The 23,866-nt window shown below is 50.6% G+C and overlaps 7 protein-coding genes across 7 annotated transcripts; 3 read left to right on the forward strand and 4 right to left on the reverse strand.

The window, feature by feature from the left end:
* The first annotated feature begins 33 nt into the window (after positions 1 to 33).
* On the forward strand, positions 34 to 6,923 carry TGME49_222910 (phosphoglycerate mutase). The gene is made up of 5 exons (XM_002370037.2): positions 34 to 1,642; positions 2,179 to 2,393; positions 3,271 to 3,377; positions 3,782 to 3,966; positions 4,677 to 6,923. The coding sequence occupies exons 1-5, from the start codon at positions 966 to 968 to the stop codon at positions 5,035 to 5,037; spliced, it is 1,545 nt and encodes a 514-aa protein (XP_002370078.1). The 5' UTR covers positions 34 to 965; the 3' UTR covers positions 5,038 to 6,923.
* Positions 6,924 to 7,020: 97 nt separating this feature from the next.
* TGME49_222920 (mbp-1 interacting protein-2a family protein) lies at positions 7,021 to 8,808 on the forward strand. Its single transcript, XM_002370038.2, has one exon. The coding sequence runs from the start codon at positions 7,633 to 7,635 to the stop codon at positions 8,053 to 8,055; it is 423 nt and encodes a 140-aa protein (XP_002370079.1). The 5' UTR covers positions 7,021 to 7,632; the 3' UTR covers positions 8,056 to 8,808.
* Positions 8,809 to 9,874: 1,066 nt separating this feature from the next.
* TGME49_222930 (hypothetical protein) lies at positions 9,875 to 13,164 on the reverse strand. The gene is made up of 4 exons (XM_002370039.2): positions 12,675 to 13,164; positions 12,271 to 12,387; positions 11,572 to 11,852; positions 9,875 to 11,311 (listed from the first exon to the last, which is right to left on the reverse strand). The coding sequence occupies exons 1-4, from the start codon at positions 13,050 to 13,052 to the stop codon at positions 11,161 to 11,163; spliced, it is 927 nt and encodes a 308-aa protein (XP_002370080.1). The 5' UTR covers positions 13,053 to 13,164; the 3' UTR covers positions 9,875 to 11,160.
* A 12-nt stretch (positions 13,165 to 13,176) lies between these two features.
* On the reverse strand, positions 13,177 to 14,971 carry TGME49_222935 (hypothetical protein; the record flags this gene model as incomplete). Its single annotated transcript, XM_018779978.1, has 7 exons — positions 14,405 to 14,971; positions 14,194 to 14,342; positions 13,982 to 14,141; positions 13,884 to 13,922; positions 13,790 to 13,824; positions 13,271 to 13,730; positions 13,177 to 13,215 (listed from the first exon to the last, which is right to left on the reverse strand). The coding sequence occupies exons 1-7, from the start codon at positions 14,510 to 14,512 to the stop codon at positions 13,177 to 13,179; spliced, it is 990 nt and encodes a 329-aa protein (XP_018638326.1). The 5' UTR covers positions 14,513 to 14,971.
* Positions 14,972 to 15,228: 257 nt separating this feature from the next.
* On the forward strand, positions 15,229 to 17,704 carry TGME49_222940 (hypothetical protein). The gene is made up of 2 exons (XM_018779979.1): positions 15,229 to 16,369; positions 16,497 to 17,704. Exons 1-2 carry the CDS (start codon positions 15,431 to 15,433, stop codon positions 17,025 to 17,027), a joined length of 1,470 nt encoding a protein of 489 aa, XP_018638327.1. The 5' UTR covers positions 15,229 to 15,430; the 3' UTR covers positions 17,028 to 17,704.
* On the reverse strand, positions 17,097 to 19,006 carry TGME49_222948 (hypothetical protein). The gene is made up of 2 exons (XM_018779980.1): positions 18,672 to 19,006; positions 17,097 to 17,892 (listed from the first exon to the last, which is right to left on the reverse strand). Exons 1-2 carry the CDS (start codon positions 18,963 to 18,965, stop codon positions 17,812 to 17,814), a joined length of 375 nt encoding a protein of 124 aa, XP_018638328.1. The 5' UTR covers positions 18,966 to 19,006; the 3' UTR covers positions 17,097 to 17,811.
* Positions 19,007 to 19,054: 48 nt separating this feature from the next.
* Positions 19,055 to 21,447, reverse strand: TGME49_222952 (phosphohistidine phosphatase; the record flags this gene model as incomplete). The annotated part of the gene is made up of 2 exons (XM_002370041.2): positions 19,638 to 21,447; positions 19,055 to 19,221 (listed from the first exon to the last, which is right to left on the reverse strand). The coding sequence occupies exons 1-2, from the start codon at positions 20,629 to 20,631 to the stop codon at positions 19,055 to 19,057; spliced, it is 1,161 nt and encodes a 386-aa protein (XP_002370082.2). The 5' UTR covers positions 20,632 to 21,447.
* Positions 21,448 to 23,866: the final 2,419 nt, after the last annotated feature.

A 23,866-nucleotide genomic window follows, 5' to 3' on the forward strand; every position in this document is an offset into this window, starting at 1 on the left:
TCCGTGATCGTCGAGCTCACGGTCGCAGTTGCGCTCGCGACGGCTCTCCCATACCGTGTCGACAGCAGGGACGAAAACCAGCTCAAGTCGCTGTCTCCTCTATGTCTGCTCAAAGCTTCTAACTGGAAGGCTGAAGAAGGAAGGCACCAACACTCTTCACCTATGTCGCCAGAAAAACTCAGTGGGTCCTGATCTCGCGTATATCGAGAACCAGTCTCTGCACCTCGAGAATCGGTATGTCCTGAAAAGGATTTTGCGCCAGCTGTGGCTTCCCCCATCTGTTCTCCATCGGGCACGTGTTTCTCCGACTTCTTTGATGTATTGTTCGCACTTCATTTCTACTTGATCGGGTGTCCACGTTGTACCCACTCCGTTGTTCCTTGCCGCAGTGTGTCTCCGCAGGATCTCGGGCGAACCCTCAACAGCCGCTGTTTTTCTTGCCGCGTTCCGTGGTTCCTTCCCGGAAAGCAAGAAGTCATGGGCACATTCGTACTAATCCGTCTTCTTCAGACAGCCACCTCTCGCAGTGTACGTTTCGCTTCCGAAAAAGTTAGACCCCCGGTGTAGCCGCGTGCAATTCCTACGCGCAGACATATACGCCAACTGCTTCCTATGATTTGAGTTAACTCTTGGAGGATGGAAAAGCACCTTATCCGAAGGAAAAGCAAGGCGTGATCTCTGGCACTGCCCCAATCTCCCTGCCACCCCGTTGTCCCCAAAGTTTCGTCCACTTCTACAAACTGGAATCCTGGCGCTGTTCGCCGTCAAGCCTGCTACACTTCCGTTCGACGTGGAACACCGTTTTTTCTTGCCGCACTAATTTTCTCTCCCTCGCTCACCTCTGTGTGCGACACTCACTCACGCACTCACCTTGTGCTGGCGCGAATTACAGTGAGGAACCTAAAATAAAGACGCCGAGATAGCGTCTTGTGTCTTCACCGTCTTTGACGAAGTCGAGCAGAACCATGTCCAGCCTGAGGAACGCAGGCAAGGGACGAGTGCTGAGCTCGGCTCTGCGTGTCTTCAACTTCCTCGAACCTCCAGAGAGGGTGTCGCTTCTTGGACCCACCCGCGCCGTCATTCCTCTCCAACGCGCATCCGTCCATAGACTCTGGAAATCTTCGCCGGCAAAGTCTCCACCTTCCCTTCGGGAATTCGCAACGTCGTGTAGCCATGTCTTGTCAGTGAAGCGGGGAGTTTGTCCAATACCACAGGGTGGTAGACCTCTCACCCGAGGATCCCTCGCACCTTACCGCATCGCCGGAACTCCCCTTCTTTTACTCCAGCCTCGACCGAGCTTTTTCGCTTTTAGGTCTTTCGTTTCTGAGACGAAGGTGCCTTCGCCAACTTCTAAACCTTCTTCACCGGATGAAACAAGCCAGGCGGCAGAAGAAGCAAGCTCTTCGACTTGCGAGGCAACGCAGAAGGCAGCGAGTTCCACCGAGAAAACATACGAACCTCAAGGACAGTCTGGATCCGACACAGTTCCACACTCTACCTTTCGACTGCGTGCTGGAGAGGAGAGCGACCCTCGGCGAACAGATTCTGGGGAACAAGGATCTAGCGACCAACTCCCACCTCCTGGCCGAGGGCTTCCCCTTCTCTTTGCCATCTTGACTGCCCTCTCAGGAGTGGCTATTGGGTAACAATAAAAGATGAAACTATTAGATTGGGATCAAGACAGAGAGAGAAGAGATGAAGAGGGTTTGGAGTGCAAGATGAAAACTTGAGGTTAAGATCAAAGTTGAGAGCGAAGGGGAAAGAACGGAGATCAAAGCTACCCCCCATCATCCCTGATGTACCACGACTCCAAGAAAGGGCCACCTCTCGGGCGACCTCGTACGAGAAGATTCTGCATGCAACATCCCAAAGATTTAGGGATTCGTGCTCGTGTATTGAGTCGTCCAACTACCTCTGCATGAGTTACATAAGAGTTTATCAGAGGGGGCAGAGGGCACAAGCTAAAGCCCTAGGAGGAAATTGCACCCCGCCTTTGGATTAACACCAGATATGACCCAGAATGGGAGAGTGTGTGCTACCTCAAGAACTAGACAAGAGGCGTATTTCATTTTTGGATCCATGTAAGGGAGGGCCGAGGGTGTCGAGCTGAATCTCCCACTATACAAAGAAGCAAGCAGGCTCTGCACGCGTTCTTCCGACTCTACCTGTCTGTTGCAGTCTCATTTTGTATGACGCCGTGGTCGGCGAGACCGCCCTGCTCTCCGGCGCGTGGAAATTCGATTGGGACGGTCCTTGGCTGCAAGCGGCTACTCAGCGAGAAGCACAGCTCGCCGCTCAAGGTGTACAGACACACCCGCCAGCTGCCGTGAGAGCTGCCGAAGCTGGAGTACATGTACGCCCTCCGACTCGGCAAATTATTCTCGTTCGCCATGGTGAGAACTTTGCGAAATCAGATAGGCAAATTCGATTTCCCTTTTCATTCCTATTCTTATAACGAAACAGTTTAGAATTCGCCTCTTTCATTAAATTAGTATTCTTATAAAAAAGTAAAAATCAGAATAGAAAGAATTTTTTGCACGATGGTAAACTCGTCGTGATGTGGCGATGCGGAAGGCCTGCATATGATTTGAGAGGTGCGCGTAGTCGCAAGAGTTTGGTGGACAAGTATTCTGCACTCTTTCATTTCTTGTGGATTGCACCTGTTTTCGAGAATTTCACTTAAAGCCAGCGCTACATTGTGCTTTGACAAATTCTACGAAGGGTATGCGTTGTATTCCTTCTCTGTAATGTGGAGCGTTCAATTCCTTCCTTTTTGAGGTGTATGTATGAATTAGTCACATTACGCGACAGGTGTGAGCGACTGCCTCAGCGGGAGCGCATACGTTTTGGGAAACGGTGCCGATGTGACGCATGCACTCTACCTTCAGCTAACATATTTTTTGTTTATATAAAAAATGTTCCGTATCGTCTAGAAATAAGATATAAAGGAAACGGTTACAGCGACGAGGCATTTGCGGCCGTGGTAGAGATGACACTGATTTTCATGTTACGGTCACGAAAATTGTCATTCAGTTCGCAAGAGAATAGTGTGGAAATGAAGAATGCCCGGCGTTTATGTGAATGTCTATGGTTTTGGGGGTCCCTTGGGGGTGAGTTAAAACATATTATTGTCGCAGCATCGAATACGCGCTGTACCCGGAACACTGGAAACGCTCGCAAGTGTTTGTTGTTGAAAAAGAGAGAGAAGGGCGGTCAAAATCGTCAAAAAGACTTGTGAAAAACCTTTCGCCTTCGGTGTTCTTTCTTCAGGGCAGTATGCGAATGTCGTGTCCACAAACGACGAGGAGCAGGGCTTGACGGAACTTGGGAAGCTCCAGGCAGCAATTACTGGTCGCAGGCTAAAAGAGCTGCTCAAGGTGAGGCGCATATTCTTTGCAGTCACTTCTTGTTTTGCATCTGCGAAAAACAGACGGCGTTTGGAAACGGATCAACACTATGAGAGACTGTGTAAAGGTTCGGGAGAGATCAGCCTCGTACCCCTACAGTAACTTTGATTTGCTCGGCGCGTGGCGGAAGCTGTGGTACATCAAAACGTACTGTTTTGTTCCTTTTTTATGGTTGCCACAGTGTTTTATTCTGCGTAAATCACGCCTTAGGGGTATTGGTGAGAGACTCGATATGAAGCGGCGGAACAGTGTTGTGGACCCTCAGCTGTTCAGCTGCATTGCTTCACTTGTCCTATGCAGTCCAGGTGGAGGTTGAATAAAGCCTTTGGACGACGCCTGCCTCCTTGTGCTTGTGTGTGATTTTTTCTATTCAGGACCAGCATGTTGTCGCCATATGGCACAGCGACATGAAGCGAGCACGAGAGACAGCTGAAATCATTCACAAGGAAGCTTTTCCTGACAGGCCCCTCCTCCAAGATCCCCTGCTGGCGGAAGGTGTCCCCGCGGAACCTGTTCCGCCTTCCCGAACATTTAAGCCGACGCAAGAAGAAATCATGGTGTAAGTGTGCTCGGGCACAGCGTCTCTCCGTGAAGTGCCAGCACGCCCAGCATGCGTTTAATTGTCTTCCTGAGGGCTCAGTCGTTGACAGCGAAGACGGCGGGTGTCGTGCAAACATCCGACGCACTCGACATATTTAGATTTCTCTGTTCTGGGCAAACAGTGGTGGCTAGTGGGCTACAGGGAAATTTCTGGCGAAAACGAATCACTAAAAAATGTACTTTGTGTTCAAGTCAATACGATATCAAAAGGGGATCTCATAAAAATACAGCAAGCAAAACGCACTGATTGGAGGAGAGAACTATCAATCGCTTGTAGAGGGCAATCGATTCAAAAAATGATTTCTTCGAGGATACCCGTGGGGGATCGTTTCTCGTCGATACGGAATCACGTGGCCGCAACAGTTGCCAGAAGAACGGTCTGCGGTCAGGCATTCATAAAAATGAATACATTAATATAGGCTTACGTAAATATATGTATATATGTATATATCCACGCAGTGGATCGAACCGTGAGCGATGTGGGTATTCCCTGACTCCTCCGGTAGAAGCCGGGTCCAGGTTGTTGTCTCACAAAGCGGTGCGCAAAAGCCTGTTTCTCAGTGGACTTTCGAGGTCTTTTCGAGTGAGGGACTGTCTTGCAAGATTCCGGCCGTCTGCTCCCCTGTAGTTTGGTTTCGTCGACTTGTTTTTTCCGTGGTGTGCTTTCAGCGACAGCGCGCGGATCGAAGAAGCGTTTCGCCGTTATTTCTATCGCGCGCTGCCTCCGACGTCACCCGCTCCTACAGCCGCTCAAGTCGCTGCGTCCCCCTCGGCTGACTCAGAGAAGCAAACGGGAGTCACAGCGGAGTGTAATGTAGGGAACGACTCGTACATCATCCTCGTTTGCCACGGCAACGTCATTCGATACATGTTAATGCGGGCTCTGCAGTTGCCTGGGTGCGCGTGGCTCAGGTGGGCGACGTATAACACCGGAATAAGTTGGATCAGCATCGATTCGAAAGGATACGTTTCGTGCAGAGAGTTTGGCGACGTAGGTCATTTGCAGGCGGATATGATAACTTACCACTAAGGACATTACCGGGAAGGACGAGAACGAACAGGAAACTGCGGCAGAACGCGTGGAGCAAACGGCATTAAACGGGCTAGAAGCAGACGGCAGCTTGGAGGACTAACGTTTTTTTGTGCCAGATGCGCCGTTCTCAAAAGGAGAATTTGTTAAGGAGCGCAAAAAAACCGACGTGGTCGTCTCGGCGATTCACGGTACTGGAGGTCAATGTCGAACACCGCTAGTGCTGACTGTGTGAGTGCCCCCTGTCGGGGTCGACTCTAAGAAGCAGTCTGGGACTGCAGTCAACGAACGTTGTTCTAGTGGGTACTCCCTCGATTCCGAACGATCTGTGTTGCACAAGCACTGCACAGAACAGAGCAGCTCTGTTGCTACCTGTGGATACTGCCCCGTCAGGCGCGGAAAAGGTGCAGCGCGTTCGCGCGTCTGTACATTTAGCAACTGCGTGTCAATAAGGCTGCCTACTGGTGCTAGTCCGCGTACCTAGGGAAAACGTTTCTCCGCAGTGGAGTTCTTCTTTTGGTATATAGATGAATAGGTGTAGTCATGAGATTTCTGCCACCACGGGAGAGAGACCAGGTCGCAGCAGCTAGGCTGCTAATCAAATGATTCTCATGATCTAGTCGCTGACGAACATTTGGAAGGCATATGTTGCCATTATCGTCGAGTTCGAACACAATAGACCCCGTTTCTCCAATACTATATTTGGGGTGCACACTAGCGAACGGTGCCCTTGAAGGTGAAACGGATAGCCGGTCACGACAGTATTAGTATTTCAGGACGTTCCGGCACGTCTTCAGACGAATTCTTTCTTGTGCAAGCAGGAAGAGCTTCGCTTGTTTCTAACGCAATATTTCAGCCCCAGCGAAGGCAAGGCATATCACCCTATGCGTTGGTTTATTCCGTCATCTGTAGACTCGGACCGAGAGGCCCGTAGGTTGTCTTAACTTGAACTTCCCAGTATACGAGTGAAGCGCCTTATGCCAAATGCATGCGTCAGAGACGGCCCAAAGTGCGAGTGTGAATGAATATGTCCCGGGAAGGAAATCATGAATGGTGTTCATTACTGTTTCCCCCAGTCATCTTCGAGGCACGGACAGCTCTACTCTGTCCTGATTCGTCGCCCGTGGCCTTTCGCCGTTTCCAGGAAACGAACCAGTACGTATTCGGGGGAGATGAGTTAGCACTACACAAGCAAACGTCTGGAACGCGCAGCATGGCTGGCACTTTCACACTGATTCCTGGTTTCCAATCCTATTTCGCATCAGCAGGTGGGGACAGGAGTCTCTGTGTGAATCTCGTGTACTGTATCCTATCATTCGGGGCAAGATAGCAGAACAAGCCTGCTCGGAGTTCCACGTGGTTCCAACCGACACAACGGAGCACAAACTAGCTATCTGGAGATTCAAGGTACGAGTGCCCTTCCGCAACGAGGCTGCTGTGTCCTTCTGTGTATCGGATGTTCACTTTTTCAATGTCACTGCCGCCACACGCACCAGAACCTGGAGAGTGGAAGCCTGCATTCTTGTGGAACTGCTCAGATAGAAAGCACAGCAGGAAAGTGAATTCGCTGCCGCCACAAGTGTACGGTGTGGTCGCCACATCCAAGAGGTCTGACAAGTGTGCCACGGCAGAAAAGCGAAGGACGACGCTGCACAGGGCGACGTAAGTTCATGTTGCGACCATGAGACCGCATGTTATTGGTGAGCGAGCAAACTGAGTAATCCATCGTTTTTGGACGTAATACACTCAAACAAATGCAGTATCTAGGGATGATTTTCCGCATTCCGAAGAGAAAATTTTTGGAACTCGAATTCAGAAAACGCTTCTCTTTGTGGAAACACACCAAGTACTTCACGAAATAATCTGCATCTTAACAGGATTTAAAGAGGAGGAAGAAATTGGTCGTGGGTTTCTCTTCCTGGGAGGCTGTTTGTCTCGCTAGACTGGTGCATGCAGTCTGTGAGCAAAAAGAGGAGAGGCTACAGACACACTGAATGTACAAAAAGGCTGATCAGTCCGCCCTGTTACTTCCGAGATGACAACGCATCTTCGTTTTCCGCCTCCTGAGCTGTGACCAAAGAAGACTTCCCTTATTTTTCTTGAGCGGCTACGCGGTGCGTCTCTTTTTCTCCAGGACACTATCCTGTCGCTTGGTGACACTGTGTGTTGACCGCGAACGTTGTGGTCTTTCATTCGCTAGTTGTTTCGGCCGTGCTCCTCTTGTTGCTCGTAACACAATCGAGGAAAATTATATCAGTCTTTTGCGCAGCGCAAATCTTTACTCAGCACATCAACTGGTTGTCAAAGAACTCTGTGGTTGGCCACGGGCAGTCCCATGCGCCCATCCCAGCTGCACGCGCCTTTCTGTCTGTTAAATTCGTGCTCTGCGAATTCTTTCTGGGCAGAAGGGTCGAACTGCCCCGCTGGCTGTGTAACCACGTGGATTTGCCGCTGGATTCGGGAAAGCACAACTGGAAAGTATGGAATTTCTGGCAGATCACAGAGCGGCTTAACTTCTTGCATCCCGCCACACAGCTCTGCACAGAAAAAGACGGCACTAAAGCATTAGAGATTCTCTGTGTGTTTTGAGGCAGAATGTCTACGACGTCCAGTGTTTTTGTATTGGTTATTGTTGGAAAAGGGGACACTCCCCTTTACGAAGCGGATCTGTCGTCTCCAGGAAAACGTGAAGATTCGCCCCATTATGACCAGTTCATCATTCATCAAGCGCTGGACGCCGTTGACGAATGTGTCTGGCAAACTCAGTCCATGTATCTGAAGAACTGTGACAGTTTTCGCGACTTCCTCGTTTCAGCTTACTGCACAGCGGGCCACGTCAAGTTTCTCCTCCTCCATAAAAACCGGGGTAGCAACGAAGGGATCAAGAACTTCTTTTCAGACGTGCACGAGCTGTTCCTTAGGGTCCTTATCAATCCCTTGTATGAAGTTAACGGCCTCATTACGAGCCAGAGCTTCGACCAACTCGTCAGAGCCGCCGCAAAGAAACACTTGCACTGAGAATGACGCTGACCGCGAAGAACTGAAAACGGCTTGTCCAGATTTCACGGTGTCGGCGCTGTGCTGAAGTAGGCGCACTCTCCGTGGTTAGAAAATACGGCAGGAAGCGAGGATTCTCGGCAAAAAGGTGGAGTTTCTGCAGGTCCGCGCGGCAGTGCGAATTTGTGGTGTATACACGCTCCTGGTGTCTGGGAAGAAAACTGTATTGGTGAACAAGTGTGCCCTCTCCGGTTTGCACCGACAGCTTCGAAGCATTCTATATCACTATTTCTTCCCAGGTAGGCGCCTGCTCTTCGCACACGCTGCCACTTTATCTCCGAAATAGCCCAAACTGGTGGCGTCTATAGCGGCACACTGAATTTGAAAAGCTACTTGATCTGCAGTGTTTCCGCGTAGAAACACTATGAACATTATCTGTATTAAGCTTGTCCGGTTACCGTTTCCACCGTCGCATGGTATCGTGAGCGGTGTGAGCACTTCGGCAAAGCGAGGTTTCGCTGTAACCTTCTGACACATGACTAGGCTTTACATCGAAACAAAAGTTCTGCTTTGTTACGTGACGATGACAAAATCTCAGATTTTTCTCATTGACTAGCAGTTACCATCAGAAGTTGCTTTTTACGTGATCGCTTCCCATTTTGTATGCTGGACGTCACGTCGTCATCTAATTCTGTGAAATCTAACCTTTGAAAGATTATGCATATGCTATAAGGGTACAACTATCACGCGGGCACCGTCTTGTCAACTGGGGACTAAGCCACTTAAATACCTGTTCCAGCGTAGCGACCAGCCTTCCCGGAGCCAGTGTACGAGCATGCAGTGCCACCGGAGGCTGTCAGGTTTGAGTGAGGCAACTCACCCGATCCGTTCCTTCTACCGTATCTGAGGCGAAGAAGTAGGCGCACGTCGCAAGTAGCATGCACGCGATCTGTGACTCGAGGCAATCCACCGCTGTAGCCTCCAAACCAGTTAGGAAGAGTGACTGTCTCACGCCGTCAAGCTAAACTTCATGCTGCACCTATGCCATCAGAACGTATCAACTCTCCCACCTTTCAGGTGAGAGTTGGAAAGTGCTTCGGTGCTTTGGTGGTAGTGTACTGGAACGTAGATGGCCGGCGGTTGTCAGTCACACGCACTCAATCCATCACTGTGATTTACCTTTTTCTCATGCGGCAGCAAGAGACGACCTCTCCGTCCTTAGTCACTTGTGACGCCTTCTAACTTCTGCACCTTGCTTGATGGCATTATCCCAGTTCCACCTGATTACACGCGGTACTCCGTGTATCGATTGCAAGTGTCAGATACAGTCTCGCTATCAACGGGCACCCCACGTGCTCTTATTGCTGGTAGTCCGCCAAGCAAATGCTGCACGTGAAGGACACCCGGAAAGCAAGGAAGTCGACGCTTATTGGAAACTCAGTGGTTTTACACCCGAAATGAACAAACCCACTTCTTGGGGTAGTCAAACCCCCAAGAATTGGGTCCGCCTGCTCTGGTTTGCCCCAGCACAAGACAACAGCTGCACACGAGAATTGGTCAGCAAGCTGCACTATGCCCTACTTATATGTTAAGCTGGTGATTGACCGGTCAACTTCGGAATGTAAGCACGTGGATCTCTCTATATTCTTGGCACTCTTCTAGCTATGGTGAAACCCCGGCTTGTGGGCAATAGCTATGGGCGTCGCAATGAATTACTCGGGTAGAGCATGCGAAGCGTCATGCGGCTGGTTAGCAAGACACGCAAAGACGCGAGCGCCGAGGTGTGAGAACCTGAGTCATCAACTGGTTGTTATAGCCACGCCAGATTTACATCCACCCCATTTCGTTGGACTTCGGTGGATAGCCTTTGCAAGGGTCCGGCAAAGACTCCCTGCCTCTCCTTCCCTTCTCTGCTGCAGGGGTGCGACTGAAGAGTTTGACAAGCGAAAATTAGAGGCCGCCGTGGCATTCGTGGCTGGCTGGCACTGACCGGTCGCCGCCGTCACCTTTTTGTAGCAAGTCAGAGGGTCTCCGGAATGACAGGAGGAAATGAAGACCAAAGAATTTTCGTGGCAAACACTTTGCATGCATGTCTGGGCCATCCTCGTAATCACTTTCTGTTGCCAGCTGTGTCCGTCTGTTGATTACAAGGAAGCCGGCACGCTTGAGTCGCCCTCGTTTCGACACGAGGTCCAGTCAGCTTCTTGAATGTAAAAAGTTCTGTAGTAACCTGTTACATCAGAAATGCGCTCGCTTTTTCTAGTGCATTCGGGCGCCGGCGTGAGGGGGAAAAGGCTGAGGCGTTCTTACTGAATTTATGTTTACCTTACCGCTCTGCGGCACAATTCAAGCATGCACGGCCTATCTCTCTGTGGGAGTGCCGCCCCCTTTCGGCACTTCATACTTTTTCTGCTTCATTTGTGCCTAGTTGTTCTGCTTGGGTATCTTACAATTCCCAGTAGTGGACGGGCACCCGCCTCAGCTGTCCGGATACCGGGGTCCGTTGCTCATCAACAGGCAAACGGAGTTCTGGCCGAGCAACGCTGGCCTCCGACAGGCGAGCACGGCGCAAAGGGTTTACTGTCTGACAGATTCATGCATCTTCAAGCTGTCAGCTTGAGCAATACAGCCAGCGATTTCGCCACATCTGATTCTCTACCAGAATCGTTTTTTCAATACTACGTGAAGCCTGTGAGCCCTCACCAGACCGCCCTCAAATGGCTAGGTATTTCGTTTTTAATTCTTATGGGTGTCGGGCTGCTGGCTACCATCCTTTCGTGCCTCTTCTCCTCCGCTCCGTACGCAAAAGAGAGGCGGGCACACCATCACTGACAGTTCGGGAGAAAGACCTGTTTTGTCGACACAGAGAGCCTCCGATTCAGAACAAGATACGATTACCAGGCCATGTGAAGAGCAGGGGGAATCCTGAGGTGTACAGGTGCAAGTTTGCATGGCTTGCGGATTTTCGGCATCAAGCGTAGTTTCACGTGTAGCTCTCATTAACAGGGTATTCAAGTAGTTAGCGATTTTCATCGTCGCTCCAAATAAAACGCGTGCCCTTCACGAAGCCTTTGGCGGCTCGTAATCTTACAGGCGAGCAAGCATGGAGTCTTGCGAAGTGGCCAACTAGCCAGTCTTTTGCGGCATCGTTGTCTTCTGTGGCGTTTCAGCCCGTGCCGAACTGGGGGCTGTCGTTTTGGGTCTGTGTTTCTTCTTGTTATTCAACTCGACGCGTTCTTCCATGATTTTTTTCACAAGCTCCTCGACGGCCGATGGTCTGTACCGCAAAACAGGGAAGTCAATAATATCGTACAGCGCTGTGTACGGCGCTACTGCAGTACGGCCAATAGTGTTTTGTTTGCCCTATAGGTGGCTGAAGAGGAGCTTCTGACAAAATATTTCCAGAGATACATTTCTGGGACGTCCCGTTTTCCTCGCTGTCATTGCTATAAACAAACTGAGATCGCAATAACAATAAAGATGGTAAAGATGCCAGTTTTAGTGACTGCGCCTCGCAACGTGACCGCGTATACATACCTTCCCATTGTGGTCTGGGGAGAAGCGACGTGGACCGTGCCAACAGGTGCTCCTTTGACTTTTGACACATTTTTCGCCGTAGTGAACGTCACTGCCATCTGCTCACTTTTTCCGCGGCCTTTGGAGAAGTAGCATGCGCAGTCAGCGGCCAACTGCATATGATGCTTCGTCGGTTTCCACGAGCACCCCTGACCGCGTAGAATCACGTGAGCTCCAGGAAAGTCCCTTACATGGAACCACAGGTCGGTAGGCCTTGCAACGACCAAGCTAACACGCTCGTTCTACACAGAAAAATCACATTCAAAGAACTTTGTATGTTGTGTTCCATCGGAGAAGTCGTCACACAGAGCACTGAAGGTCCGGAGCGCTTGTGAACGTGTAAAACCAATATGCGGATGATGCTTTCGTACGGAGTATGTGGGACCCGCTGACCCTCTCCAGATGGGTGAGAACTAACGCTCTTGAATCGTCGAGATTGCATGTTCACCACGTGTCCGGCGGAGTCGTGTCAGATAATCTGTCATCGATGCCGTCCTCATTGCCAAAGGGTAGACCCTCGTGTTCTGCGATAAGTTTTCTGTATGGTTTTAGCGTTCAAAAAAAAGAGGGATCCACCCCCCAGTATTCAGAAAACGTGGGTACACCTAAGCCAAACATATTTGCCTCTGCAAGGAGGTGCATTAACTTTAGTGGACTGACCTGCTCTGCCGTCCGCCCAATTATCAACGTCGTCCAATTACCGTCATCCTCGTCAATCTTCAGTGTTAGCAGGCCCCGCTCTACACCCGTGTCTGTTGTAATCCATCGTTGGTTCGACTGCGGACTCGAAGGATTCGAAAAACAAGAAACCAGCTCAGCCTACGCACATGGGTAGCAAACACCGGGTCGAAGGCGTATTCTTTCTGTTTCTGTATGGATGCACCTATGCAAGCAGAAAACTGTCGCCTCAGAACCACGCAGTCTGGCAAGCATTTAGATCACATGATCAAAGCATGGCAAGTCCGCTCAAAGAAATGCTCCACTTTTTATCAGAAGAACGGCACTTTTAAATCGGATTCCATGGTGTGCGCAACACCGTTTCTGCTGTCTAAACCTCTCCGTACCCTGTGTTGTCCCACTATCGGGGCTGTCAGCTGTGACGGTAGAATTGAAAATGCTCTCGGGAGATGATGCCTCTGTCTCTTATTTGCCTCACAATGGTCCGCTAGAAATGGGGAAATCTCACAGAAATGAGTTCGGTGCGGAGTGGCCTCCACTCCTGTTGAAACAAAATTTTGCAGGTTGTTCCAGGACGGGCCGGAGGTACCCTGCCATGCGGGGGTGTACCGCGTGGAGAAGGCACTGGGAAACAAGAAGTTAGCCGTCCTCAGCAATAGTGGACGATGATGCCGCATCGCATAAGCGTTAGAAAAGTGTAATTTCATAATACAAGTTGTGACAATGGAAGTGATAAGGATCAGAACGCCGTGGCGGTCTTGCATTCGGGACCCCCGATTCACGACTTGGAAGCGCCGTTGGCATCTCAAACACGCACATGACTCCAGTAAGCTTTGATGCTTTCAGATATCTTAATGTATTCAAAGCAAAGTTAGGACACTTTTCAAATTAGCCGACACTTCCATGTCGAGAACCGGCGGCAGTTTCCTGGAGCTCAAAGAATGCATGCAAGACTCAACGATGGACGAATAAGCGTTGGTACCTCTGCCGGTGTGTTCGTTGCAATGGAGGCGGCAGTCCTAGGAGCTATCTCGATGGTGGGCGGCTTCACCTTGACTTGGACGTCAGCAGGTGACGTGCCGGTGTCTTTTGTGATCCTAATTTCAGGGGGATCCAATCGAAGGCCTGATTCGGGCGATGCATTTGCCTCATCTCTTGCGTCAACAGTATGTGTCTGACTCCCGGTAATTTCTTCTGTGTCACGACCCCTCCCCAGAGGTGATTCTTTCTGGAGGGCGGCTTGACGCTGCGCTTCCTTCGCCCTTTTCTCGGCCTCCTCAATCTCCTCGAGTTCCTCTTTTCCCCTCTCTGCGGCCACCTGGGCCTCTGTCTGTTGAACTTCGCAATTAGCTGCCTCCACTTCTGTTTCAGCGTCGGCATGTTCAGCCGACTTCGAGTCGCTTGAGTTCTGTCCGGGTTTCTGCGATCTTTGCGGTGCGAGGCTGCGCATGTGGCGGTTCCACGGACATTGAAACCAAGATAGGAATACGACACCTCTTACCGATCTAACGTGTCCTCGAGCCTGGTGAACAATTTCTTTGTCACGTGTGACCAGCAGAAACTCAGTGTCACGGTTACCTCTTCTGGTCAGTCACCGGCTCCTCTGAGGCGACATCATGCGCTTGTTCGCTCATCTAATAAGCACCAGTGGATATAATGGTCTGACTGAAGCCTTTATTTGTACGCGACACACCGTAGATGGTAGTTCTTCTCCTGCAGAAGGCGGTGCACAAGGAATGTGTGCGCGAATGTTCTGAATCGTCCTCTCCCCATGATGCGCCTTTGTATGAGCCACATTGAGCATGTGTTGTTTGTGTATGGCGTGTTCATGCTCTATTCTCCAGACATTGTATCTGTTTCGTTAGTCTGAGATGAATGTTGCGCAAGGAAGATAGAGAGTCATACTTTCTGGCGAGCTCGTTGTCATGCTCCTTTCGAGAAGACAGAACATCCTCGGCATGGGAGATGGCAGCCTCTAACTCGTCGATTCCGATATATAACTGAGGAAAGCGTTTTTCTGACCACCCATGCGAATGCGCAGTTGCACCGATACCCTACAAGCAAATCTTGGGATGCGAACGACGTACATTTTCCTTCCAAACCTGATTTTGCCCACCTGCCGCAGGCGGGTTGGAAGAGATTTCCCGCGTGTCGTCTCATATCCCTGGACGGTGACCCACAGAAATATAAAGAGACTTAGAAAACGCAAGACAAGGAATCCCATTTTGTCACTAGATTATTCAGCGGTGCCTCGTTACTCTTTTGAAGATTAGAAGCGTGGGCGGCTAACTGGAGCTAGACAGTAAATAACAGTCAGTTGCTGCTGTACGTACTCCTCACATGAGACATCAACTGCTGTACGAAGCTCCTTTTGCTCGAGATGTCACTTTAGGACTGGTATGCCTCAGAATACGAAACTATCTGTAATCTTTCAGGCTCTGTGTGTAGTGGTGTCGAGGTCAGATACGCTCCAGTGTGCCATGCGTGGGTGGTCCTCAACACTAAAATTAATGCAGCGCTGTGTCCCAAGCATCGCGTGTGAAATGCAGAGGAAATCAGTTTGCGTGCGTAAATTAGATATGGTATGGGGCAAGTATTAGGTGATGCAGTACCTTCCTCCCCTTCTTTTCCAATCCATTCCCCACTCTTTGGCCCTACAGTGTACACCTGGTATACCTGGTTTTTGTCTGATCGACGATTCTGCGCATTACGAGACAAAATCCCACAGGCGGTGCTTCAGTCTGTATTAGGTAATAAAGCAGCATCCCCTCCCACGGCAGACAGCAACTGTCGCCGCATTGTTAGAAAAACACCTGCATTGTATGCAGCTCCAGTGTTTCGACTGGTCTTTCTGTGTTGCCTATGAGCCGGACTGTATGCATACCTCCCAGCGGCCGAGCATGGGTGGCGGGATACCCTGGCGCAGGCTCGCAGCTCACTGCAGTGATTATAGAGGCAGTCTTTCGTCCTTCGTAAACGATGAACGAAGCTAACTAGATTAGCATGGAGCCTTCATAGCCATTAATTTCTTCCTAGATTTTCTGCTGTAGAAAGGTGCGTGCGTGTGTATATTGTCCGTTCGCGGCAGTCATGCAGTGAGCCCTGTGTCATGGGTAATGATTGGATATAACTTCGGGGGGAAATGGCACTTGTGCAGTTGTCCCATTTTTGGCAATTGCTCCTGCGAATGGCCCTGCAACTCACTTCTCGTCGAGCACACTCTGCCACGGCTCCGGTGTTCGTTTCCTTGTTCTACCATTGGGTCACAGTGGTTGTATGCTTGGGTCCAAGCTCACAGTCATTTGAGCAGGCGAATGGAGAACCCGAAACAATATGGAGAGGTGGGGGAACATTTGGCGGCGCGGACCCCATCCTGTGGATGACGACCACAGATCAGCCATTTGGAGAGTACTTGCCAGCGGACCACCCGCACCGACTGGCCACAGAAGACACCTCAAAATCCTCTGTCGTGGATATGTTGGATACGCCAGTGACTTACGAGCCGGATCGGGTAGTGCGTTACCACCAGAAGGTCCACCTACCACCTCGTCGGGGCTGTCCCAAGGGTTCGTACGATGCAATTGTTGCCGCTTGCGTCTGGCTAGACAGACAGGACAAGGTTCTACCGCATTACGTTTGCCCCCCTGGATCCATTCTCAATGGTGACTTTTGTTACGGGAGGATCGTGGCTGACTACGAGTTGGACTGTCCTAGAAATTTCTTGCCCAACGAGGACGAAGTCTGCGTGAAGGCCGTGGTCTACACGCCACCGCGCATAATTTGTCCTGAGGGTTTTGCCGTTGTCAGAGCGTCTCCAGATAACCGCATCAGGTTGTGCAAACGTGTGAAGTACGTGGCCCCCATCAAGAGATCTACGGAAACTATCGAGAAACTCCCAATTCTCGACTGCACTGATTCAGAGAAGAAGTGTCCACTACCGGCAAAGCCAACGGCAGATCGCGAATGGGTACTAGAATGCCCAGGCGGCGGCAAGCTTGTTAGATCTAAAAAGGACAGGAGAAGAAAGGCTTGCAAGATAGACATTCTCGTTCCTCCACTGCCATCAAAGAACTGCGCTAAGGTGAGCGACTTCGAATAAACTGGGTTGTTTTTTTTTTCTTCAAGCCCTTGCTTGCCGGGCTTCCTATGTTTCACTAACCGCTGTCCAATTGTGTGCGTGTGCTTTCTTGTGTCCTGTTTTCTGCCAGGGTTTCAGGCCTGTAGAGCTCGTCACGTTCGGCATCGGATGCGTCAAAATCAACGTACAGGACGTCGCACTTGTATGCCCGGGGCCAAAACCGAAACTTGGCCCTGGTTTCGGCGACTGGAACGTTCCACGGTACAAATATGACCCGGTGGATAAGTGCGTGGCATATCGAGCCAAAGCAACAGAGGGACAGTGCCCCTTCGGCTACGAGTTTCAACAGGATACTTGCTACAGGAAATACTTTCTTCCATACTACATGGATTGTAGTCACCTTGAAGGCTACGCGTTCTTCTGGGATCCAGAACACGAGACTGGCGTGTGCGAGTATCAGTTCGACTCTTTCAAATGGAGCCCTGGTGTAAGCTATATCACTCAGAGAGAGAGATGGGACGGAGGGAGGATATATTTGTTATCCAATCCTTATGACGTTAAGAGGGCGTATGAAAATTCGGCCGACATTGCTGCAGCCTTCCGTCCTCCTCCTCCCACCGCCCCGACTCTGGAAAAGATTCCGGAAATAAAAACCCCATAATTTGCGGCGGCATAGAGCTTATTGCCACGCAAGACAGTTGCAGACCATCGCTCCCTGTTCCCTGGTCTCAATGGACCACACGTAACTTCCCAATGATTTATGTTCCTGCCGTCTCCGTTGAAATTCAAGACCTTCGCTCCACTCACCAGAAACCCGTGTCCTTTTTGGGTTTGTCAGACTTGTGCGTTTTGTGCAGTTTGTCTCCATGTTAATGTAGTTCACCGGCACGATCACCCGTGTAGTAAATCAACCTCAGACGGGGCAGTGGCGGCCTGTCGCCACGCACACTCTTTATTTCTCTGATCCGTTCCCCAATTTAATCGCTAAATGCCACGAACGCACACCATCACTGCGACCCTTCCACAAAAAGTCAAAAGCAAACGAAGTGTCCCAGCGCGGCATGAATACAGATCACGTCATTGTACGCAGCGCAACGGAAATTTGAGTTGTTGCTTTCCACGTTCATCTGCGACCAAATGTATGTGTCGCGTATAGCGACGTGATTCATATTCCTGACTTCAGCTGCTTCACTCGCTTTTTTGTCAGTGCCTGCTTTTGTAGCCGTTCGTTGTACCTTGCCATGAACTCACAGTTACCCACTCCCATCAAGGCCCTGCAACGCAAAAACAACTCTATTTGCCGGCAAATCCTGCGCTCCAAGCTCATGCAGATCCCCAGTGCCGGAGTTTTCCAATTGTTTTCCACCACGTATGACGACGTAGCCGAACTCTGAAGTGCTGCGTGAAGCGCGAGAAGCAGCACTGCCACCGCTGCAGGCTGTTTATTACTTTCGGCAGACCGAATACCGTTGTACGCCACTGCAGGTTCTTCCGGGCACATAGTAATGTGCTTTTTTCCCAAGCCGCTACGTATAAAAGCAGAATGGATACAATGAGGTAGAGAGCTCCACTAGTGAGGGCACCAAAGTCCATGCACGTTTGCACACAACCACAGGTGGTCTTTCCACGTTTACGAAGGCCGCTCCCAACTAACATCAGATCGCCCAAGCACGATAAGAACCCAAAAAATAGGTCCCTTCACATAACCACCTCCTAGAAGTGCGAGATCCGCTTCCGTTGCTGCGACCTCACTGGCAGAGGGGGCAGAACCCCTGCCGACGGGAGTGGACCCGAGGACACGCAGTCCACTTGCCCGGCTGCGTCCGGAAGAACGTGATCCCGTCACCAGTCGTTCGTTCCCACACCACCTGGACACCTCTCCCAGCCACATGGCGCAAACAATAATGTGTTCACTGCTTGTGTACGCCGACTGTATCGTCGCTTCGCCTGTCCCTTGAGAAAGAAAACGATGTGATGTGGGATTCCTCTGGCAGTGTCTCAGATGGAAGGAACATTAACCAGAAGCTCGCTCCCCTCTCAGGCCACTCCCAATCGTGTTTTTCGTAGGCGCCGGCGACAAGGCGATACAACTCCCTCGGGTGCACAAGTGCACACAAGTCACATTGCGTGCCTGACCAGAAGTCAACAGTGACTCAAGGAGAGCAAGTTCATGTCACATGAGCCTGCCTCCAACCTCAGCACTCGCCCCATAAGCAATACTAAACGGTCGTATCCATGTGCTTAAGAAACCGAGAGTCTGCTGGTCTCTCGGTGATAATACCATTCGCCTCCCACTCTGCCTTACCTTCAAGAACCACGATGCTTCAACATGGCCTTGGACAGGTCCACACAAAAAACAAATATATCCTCCCGCACTCATGGATGAGAGATGCTCTGCATCTCTACTGTTCACGAAGTCATGCAACACAACGCGTCCACCGACGAAAACTGCCTCTCCCCTTAAGAAAAACATCGTCATCCCTCGCGTAACACAATTCACCCTTGCAGCGATTGAGACGACCATCCAATATTGTTTCCTTGCGCGAGTACCCCTTTGCAATGTCGACCGTACCGTTCCGTATACAGAGAACCCTGTCATGGAGGTATACACATAAATGTCGAGGCCATATACTTAATTTTATACATAGAGGGAATAACCTGTTACATATATAAATACATACTATTTCATCAATATCCGTAGTCACCCCATGAAACCTGAAAATCATTGCCAAAGAACTGCTTGATCAGCTGCGCGGTGATGGAGTGATCTGCTCGTCCGTACTGGTAAGAGTGGCCGTATATCTCAATTTGCCGGTCATTCATGCGACACTCAATGCGGCCGCCCCCTTGTACCTCTACGAGCAAAAACCGAAGCAGAAACATGACACACGTAGTTGCCCCATGTAGCTGGGTCAAGCGTTGAAAATCATTTTTTTACCGCGCCGCTTTTCTCTATTTACTAAAAAAAACATGTTCTCCTAACACTTCCCCTCTGCGCAAAATAGATGGCTTTCTCGAGGCGAGCAGACTGGATCATGGGTATGTTAGTTGCTACAGGGCGCGTGCGCGTCGGGAGAGATCGGAATAGACCACGCACTCACTCCTGAACTGCTTCAAATGCTACAGGCCAAACCACAGTTCCTATGACGCACGAGTTGAGAAGATGTTATCGTCTTTCATCCATGAAACAGATAATGTCTATCCTCCTCGAGTTCTCTGCACGCGTACGAAGGAATGCGTCTATATGGTCGGTACGGCCTCAAACACTTACCCGCTACAAGCCCCTTGCTTTCCAGCTCTTTCATGGTGTCCAGTGCACACTGATAATGATATTCGGCCTGCGGGTTGCCCCGCACAAGATAGATCGCCGTCTTGAGGCGTTTCCCTTCGTTGCGTTCTGGATCTACTCGAAGGAGCACGTACTTTTGAACGCCCTCCTCGACACAAACCTTGGGCAAAGCTGTCAGGAAACTGACTACGTCTTCATCAGCGTCGGCGGCTGGCTTGCCACTGGAATCACCGGACGGGTGGGAAGCGCATGACACGGACGCCTGCTGCAATTTTTCAGATGTCTGATAGCTGCCACTGTCACCGCTGCTACCAGCAGGGCCACCAGAGGAGCCTTTCTGCTGAGCGAGCTCGCACTCGACCTCCACAAGTTCCTCGGTCAGTTTCTGAGCAACAAGCTCGAGAGCGGGTCGCTCCACGTCGTTGGCATCAGCCAGCTGGTCGTTGACAACCTTCAGAGCCGCCTGAAGCTCGGCAGGTGTCCGATGCCGCCCTGACACCAGAGATGGCATTTTTACCTCAAGCGATGGAAATGGCGAAGCAGGACGCGAGGAGAAATAACACAACGCCGCCCCACAACGTAGAAGGGAGCGGAGTCTGAGAGGAGCTGGATAGAAAAACGGGTGAGTCGGCTTTCCACCGGCTGCATGCGATTCCGCAAAGATCCGAAATGAGCGAACTCGAGTGAGCGAGCTAATTCCGCCTTTGAAAGCAAATTTCGGACCATCTACCACTGGGCTCGGTCCACTGGCGGACTCTGTTCGCGGGTCTCTCACCCAGGTACGCCGCTTTGGCTCTGTCACCAAAACAGTGTGGTGGCCTCTTGGCACCAACAAAAACGAGGCAGGAGTCGTGCTTACGAGCACTCGAGCGTGGTAATGTTTCGAAAGAGGTAAACGGCGTATTCTGGTTGACTGAAAGGCAAGCAACCCGAAAAGTCCGGCGTCACTGCCGCAGAATCCGCGACCTCCTGGCATCAACGCCCAGAAAAAAGGGACGCTTTAACGATGAAGAAGCTGAGTCTCCGTAGACGCCCTCCGCTCTTACGTGTGGCTGCTTTCGTCTTCACCTGGAATTCCCTATCACGGCGTCGCGAACACGGTGAATTTCCCCAGTCCCTGATGTGGCGGGAGCCTCCCCTTCCCACATACGATACGCCAGACAAAGCCCTCCACTGAATAAAACTCGAGTCGCCTCTCGCGCTGAAAAAAGTAGCGAGTACCTAAAGGGGAAGCGTCGCGAAAGAAAAGTGACTTTAGCGCAGATCCGGCAAGCGAACGTGTCGTAAGCAACCCAACAGTTGATTTTTGAGACAGAGCTGCGTGCAGCTGAACGGGACCCAACGCAGAAACCCAAGAAACAGAACGCTGGGGCTCGAGTCGGTCGATGTTTTTGGAAGGAAAAACTCGTCTTTATCCAGAGAGAAGAACAAATGCTCCCAGCGTCTCCGGGTTGTGTGATGAAGGGACGAATTCGCCGGTGAGTCCGGAAACAGAACTCTCAGGTTAGCGGCTTGATTAAGACTCCTTGGGCTGACAGCGGTAGTCCACGAAAAGCAGATATAAATTCCAGTCTGGCAGATCGAGGGACGGTGGAAAAACGAACAAAAGGGATACGAGGAGGTCCTACTCAGGGTAGTCAGCAAACGTCCACGACTTCGCGGAAGCGGCACGGTATAGTTGTCACTTGACAACACGAAAGGTACACAGCGTAAGATGAAGCTGATCAATAAATCGAGAAAATCTTTGGAAAACGTGGCTCCTACGAAAACGTGTGCAAAACTGCACACTGACCCGGCAAGAAGCACGACAGCAAAGAAGCCGAGACAAGAACAGCGAAAAACCTCGTTCGGTGTGGCGTCACCCCAGGCACAGGTTTTTGGCCGAAGAAGCAGCGTACGGAGGTAGTAACCACACAGGAGGAAGACACCGAAGTTCATCGGGGAAGTTAGGCTTTGTTTACGCTTTTGATTAGACCCTTCGTGTCATTTCCCCCTCCGTCCGTCATTTATAGGTGAAAATGCAAGGTTTTGCAGCGTAATTGTATTCAGAAGAGTCGAACTAACCTTTAAAAACTAATCAGTCGCCAAGTAGCGCTAGTTTGAGGGGAAGAATCGCGTACTGCTCGCTACCGCCCAAATCTGAAGTGGTAAACTACCCACTAAACAACAATGGGAACTCTAAAACAGTTGAAGGGCGGACACGCATAGCCATTGACGGTGGAAAAATGTCAAGAGCGAAAAACTGCCTACAAACATGGATGGGGTCAGGCCCCAGCTGGGTTCAGTTCCACGTAAAACAAAGGATCACCGGTTGCAAGTCGCTGTGCTGAAGACCACACGTTGTACTGCACTGAAAAGAGAAGAGCTTGAGATCCAAGAGGCGGATGAAAGCCATTGGTCTGCAAAGCATCTTGACATATGGCCTTCTGCCGCAGTCAGGAATGACTGTTTTTGAGTTTCCGAATAGAGTGACGGAAACCCAGCTACGGCTGTGGCTCACAGCTTCGCTGCACAGTAACACCTCAGCCAAGAACGCTTGGACTCGTCTGCAATTTTGTCTTGACCCGAATACAGGGGCTGGACCTGAACAGCTTTGTTCATATACGAGTTGCTGGCATCAGTAACACGCTGTGGAACCGCGGAGCCTGTCGGCGGCAGTGTTGTGCCCAAGGTCACCGAGGTACACACGAAGAGGAACAAGGAAAGGGGAACTTCTACTGACGATATCTTCAACTACACTCTCCCCTCTGCACATTTGATGCCGTTGGGTGCGATTCGAGTGTTTCTTGCGGAAGCTGGACGCATCTTGTGCATTAGATAGTTTGATGGTTACGCTGGTTATGCTCACAGGCCCGGCGGCCTCACTGGGCACTTGGGTCTAAAACTCTTCAGGGTATTTGAGGTGAATGGTCATGGTAGAACTTTCCAGGCCTGATGCCTGTGTGTCTTTCACATTTCAGAGTCATGTCCACCTGCTTTAGACAGCAAAGCCAGAGGTGCTCGCTTGGGACTGGCCGAGACGCCACGCGCCATTCTGTGCCTGGTTGTAGTCGAACCAATGCTGAGTTGATTCTTTCGGGCAATATACGATGTCAGTGAAGGTCGGAATTAGTGAGCAACGCAGCCGCGTTGTTCCTGCGGATGTCCCTCCCACTGTTGTTCAGTTGCAGATACTGCTGCTGGATGTAACAATGCTTTCAAGCTTTAGTGTGAAGCCGTTACTTTAGCACCACCGATAAACTTGGTACGGGGCTCAGCGCGCCACTGCAACTGGAGCGGAGTAACACAGGGTAGGCATGGCTGTGTTGTACTTCTTCATCTCAGTTTCCGCCGAGCAGGAAGGCAGGAACTGATTAGCCGGAGCGATGGCAGTGTGTATGACTGGCCGTAGGAGGCGATTGCACTTGCGTGACTTCAGATGGTGGAATTACGCTCCACGGTCTCTATATTACGTTTGATAATCATTGTGATTAAAGCAGTCGAAACGCGAATCTTATTATTTTCTGCATGTGCACTGGCCGACGTCACACACAAACGGTGTGATGACTCGCTGAGCTAGACAGTGGCCACTCAACTATCCGAAAGATGACTACTCCACCGGCCAAGTTACCACGTTAATAGAAGAGTTTCTTCAGACAATGCCTGCTGCATCTGTGAATGTACCGTAGCTTGTGCACCACAAGTGCTGACGGCTATTTATCAGCTACGATCTCATGAGTGGAGTCATATTTAGTACCCTATGTGCTATTTCGGCTCTGCGTAATCGATTTGAGTTGTACAGTTTCGGATCGCGGATCAGATGCACAGAGTCACACAAGCCGAACGCAACAGTTTTTTTTTTTCAAGCAGCGAAGACGCCGCGTCTCATCTTTTCCCGGACAGTGAAGTTGAAGGAAAAGTATTCATGCGATCTTCTGTATATTATCAGGCCTCTTCGGTTCTTTCCTGCATGCTGTGTTCACTTCCACTTGGCACATTGCGTTAGTGGGAATGTTCTGGCGTGCTGGCCTCGGCAAAACCTACACTGGTTCTCTGTGCGCCGAAGAGGCAGCGTCTTGGGATAATTTTGAGAGGAAAGTAGGAACATGGCGGTCTCTCTGTCAGCCTTCCTGTGATGGTCCCATAATTCTGGTTCGTGCCCAGGGAAGTGACGTTTACTCGTCACGAGCAATCACAGGGAATACGATTTCTGACGAGGGAAATGGGGAAAG

This window comes from Toxoplasma gondii, chromosome II (genome assembly GCF_000006565.2).
Source record: "Toxoplasma gondii ME49 chromosome II, whole genome shotgun sequence".
In the NCBI taxonomy this organism is placed as follows: Eukaryota; Apicomplexa; class Conoidasida; order Eucoccidiorida; family Sarcocystidae; genus Toxoplasma; species Toxoplasma gondii.

Excerpts from the sequence above, each read along its gene's own strand:
- TGME49_222930 (XM_002370039.2), bottom strand. The coding sequence starts at position 13,052 with ATGCAAGACCGCCACGGCGTTCTGATCCTTATCACTTCCATTGTCACA. Across the intron at positions 11,853-12,270 it reads TTGGGCGGACGGCAGAGCAG|AACGAGCGTGTTAGCTTGGT; the intron begins GTCAGTCCACTA and ends TTTTCTGTGTAG. Across the intron at positions 11,312-11,571 it reads CCCCAGACCACAATGGGAAG|ACCATCGGCCGTCGAGGAGC; the intron begins GTATGTATACGC and ends TTTGCGGTACAG.
- TGME49_222910 (XM_002370037.2), top strand. The coding sequence starts at position 966 with ATGTCCAGCCTGAGGAACGCAGGCAAGGGACGAGTGCTGAGCTCGGCT. Across the intron at positions 2,394-3,270 it reads AATTATTCTCGTTCGCCATG|GGCAGTATGCGAATGTCGTG; the intron begins GTGAGAACTTTG and ends TTCTTTCTTCAG. Across the intron at positions 3,967-4,676 it reads ACGCAAGAAGAAATCATGGT|CGACAGCGCGCGGATCGAAG; the intron begins GTAAGTGTGCTC and ends GTGTGCTTTCAG.
- TGME49_222940 (XM_018779979.1), top strand. The coding sequence starts at position 15,431 with ATGGCACTTGTGCAGTTGTCCCATTTTTGGCAATTGCTCCTGCGAATG. Across the intron at positions 16,370-16,496 it reads CATCAAAGAACTGCGCTAAG|GGTTTCAGGCCTGTAGAGCT; the intron begins GTGAGCGACTTC and ends GTTTTCTGCCAG.
- TGME49_222948 (XM_018779980.1), bottom strand. The coding sequence starts at position 18,965 with ATGACAGGGTTCTCTGTATACGGAACGGTACGGTCGACATTGCAAAGG. Across the intron at positions 17,893-18,671 it reads AAGCATCGTGGTTCTTGAAG|CGGCTTGGGAAAAAAGCACA; the intron begins GTAAGGCAGAGT and ends TTTTATACGTAG.
- TGME49_222920 (XM_002370038.2), top strand. The coding sequence starts at position 7,633 with ATGTCTACGACGTCCAGTGTTTTTGTATTGGTTATTGTTGGAAAAGGG.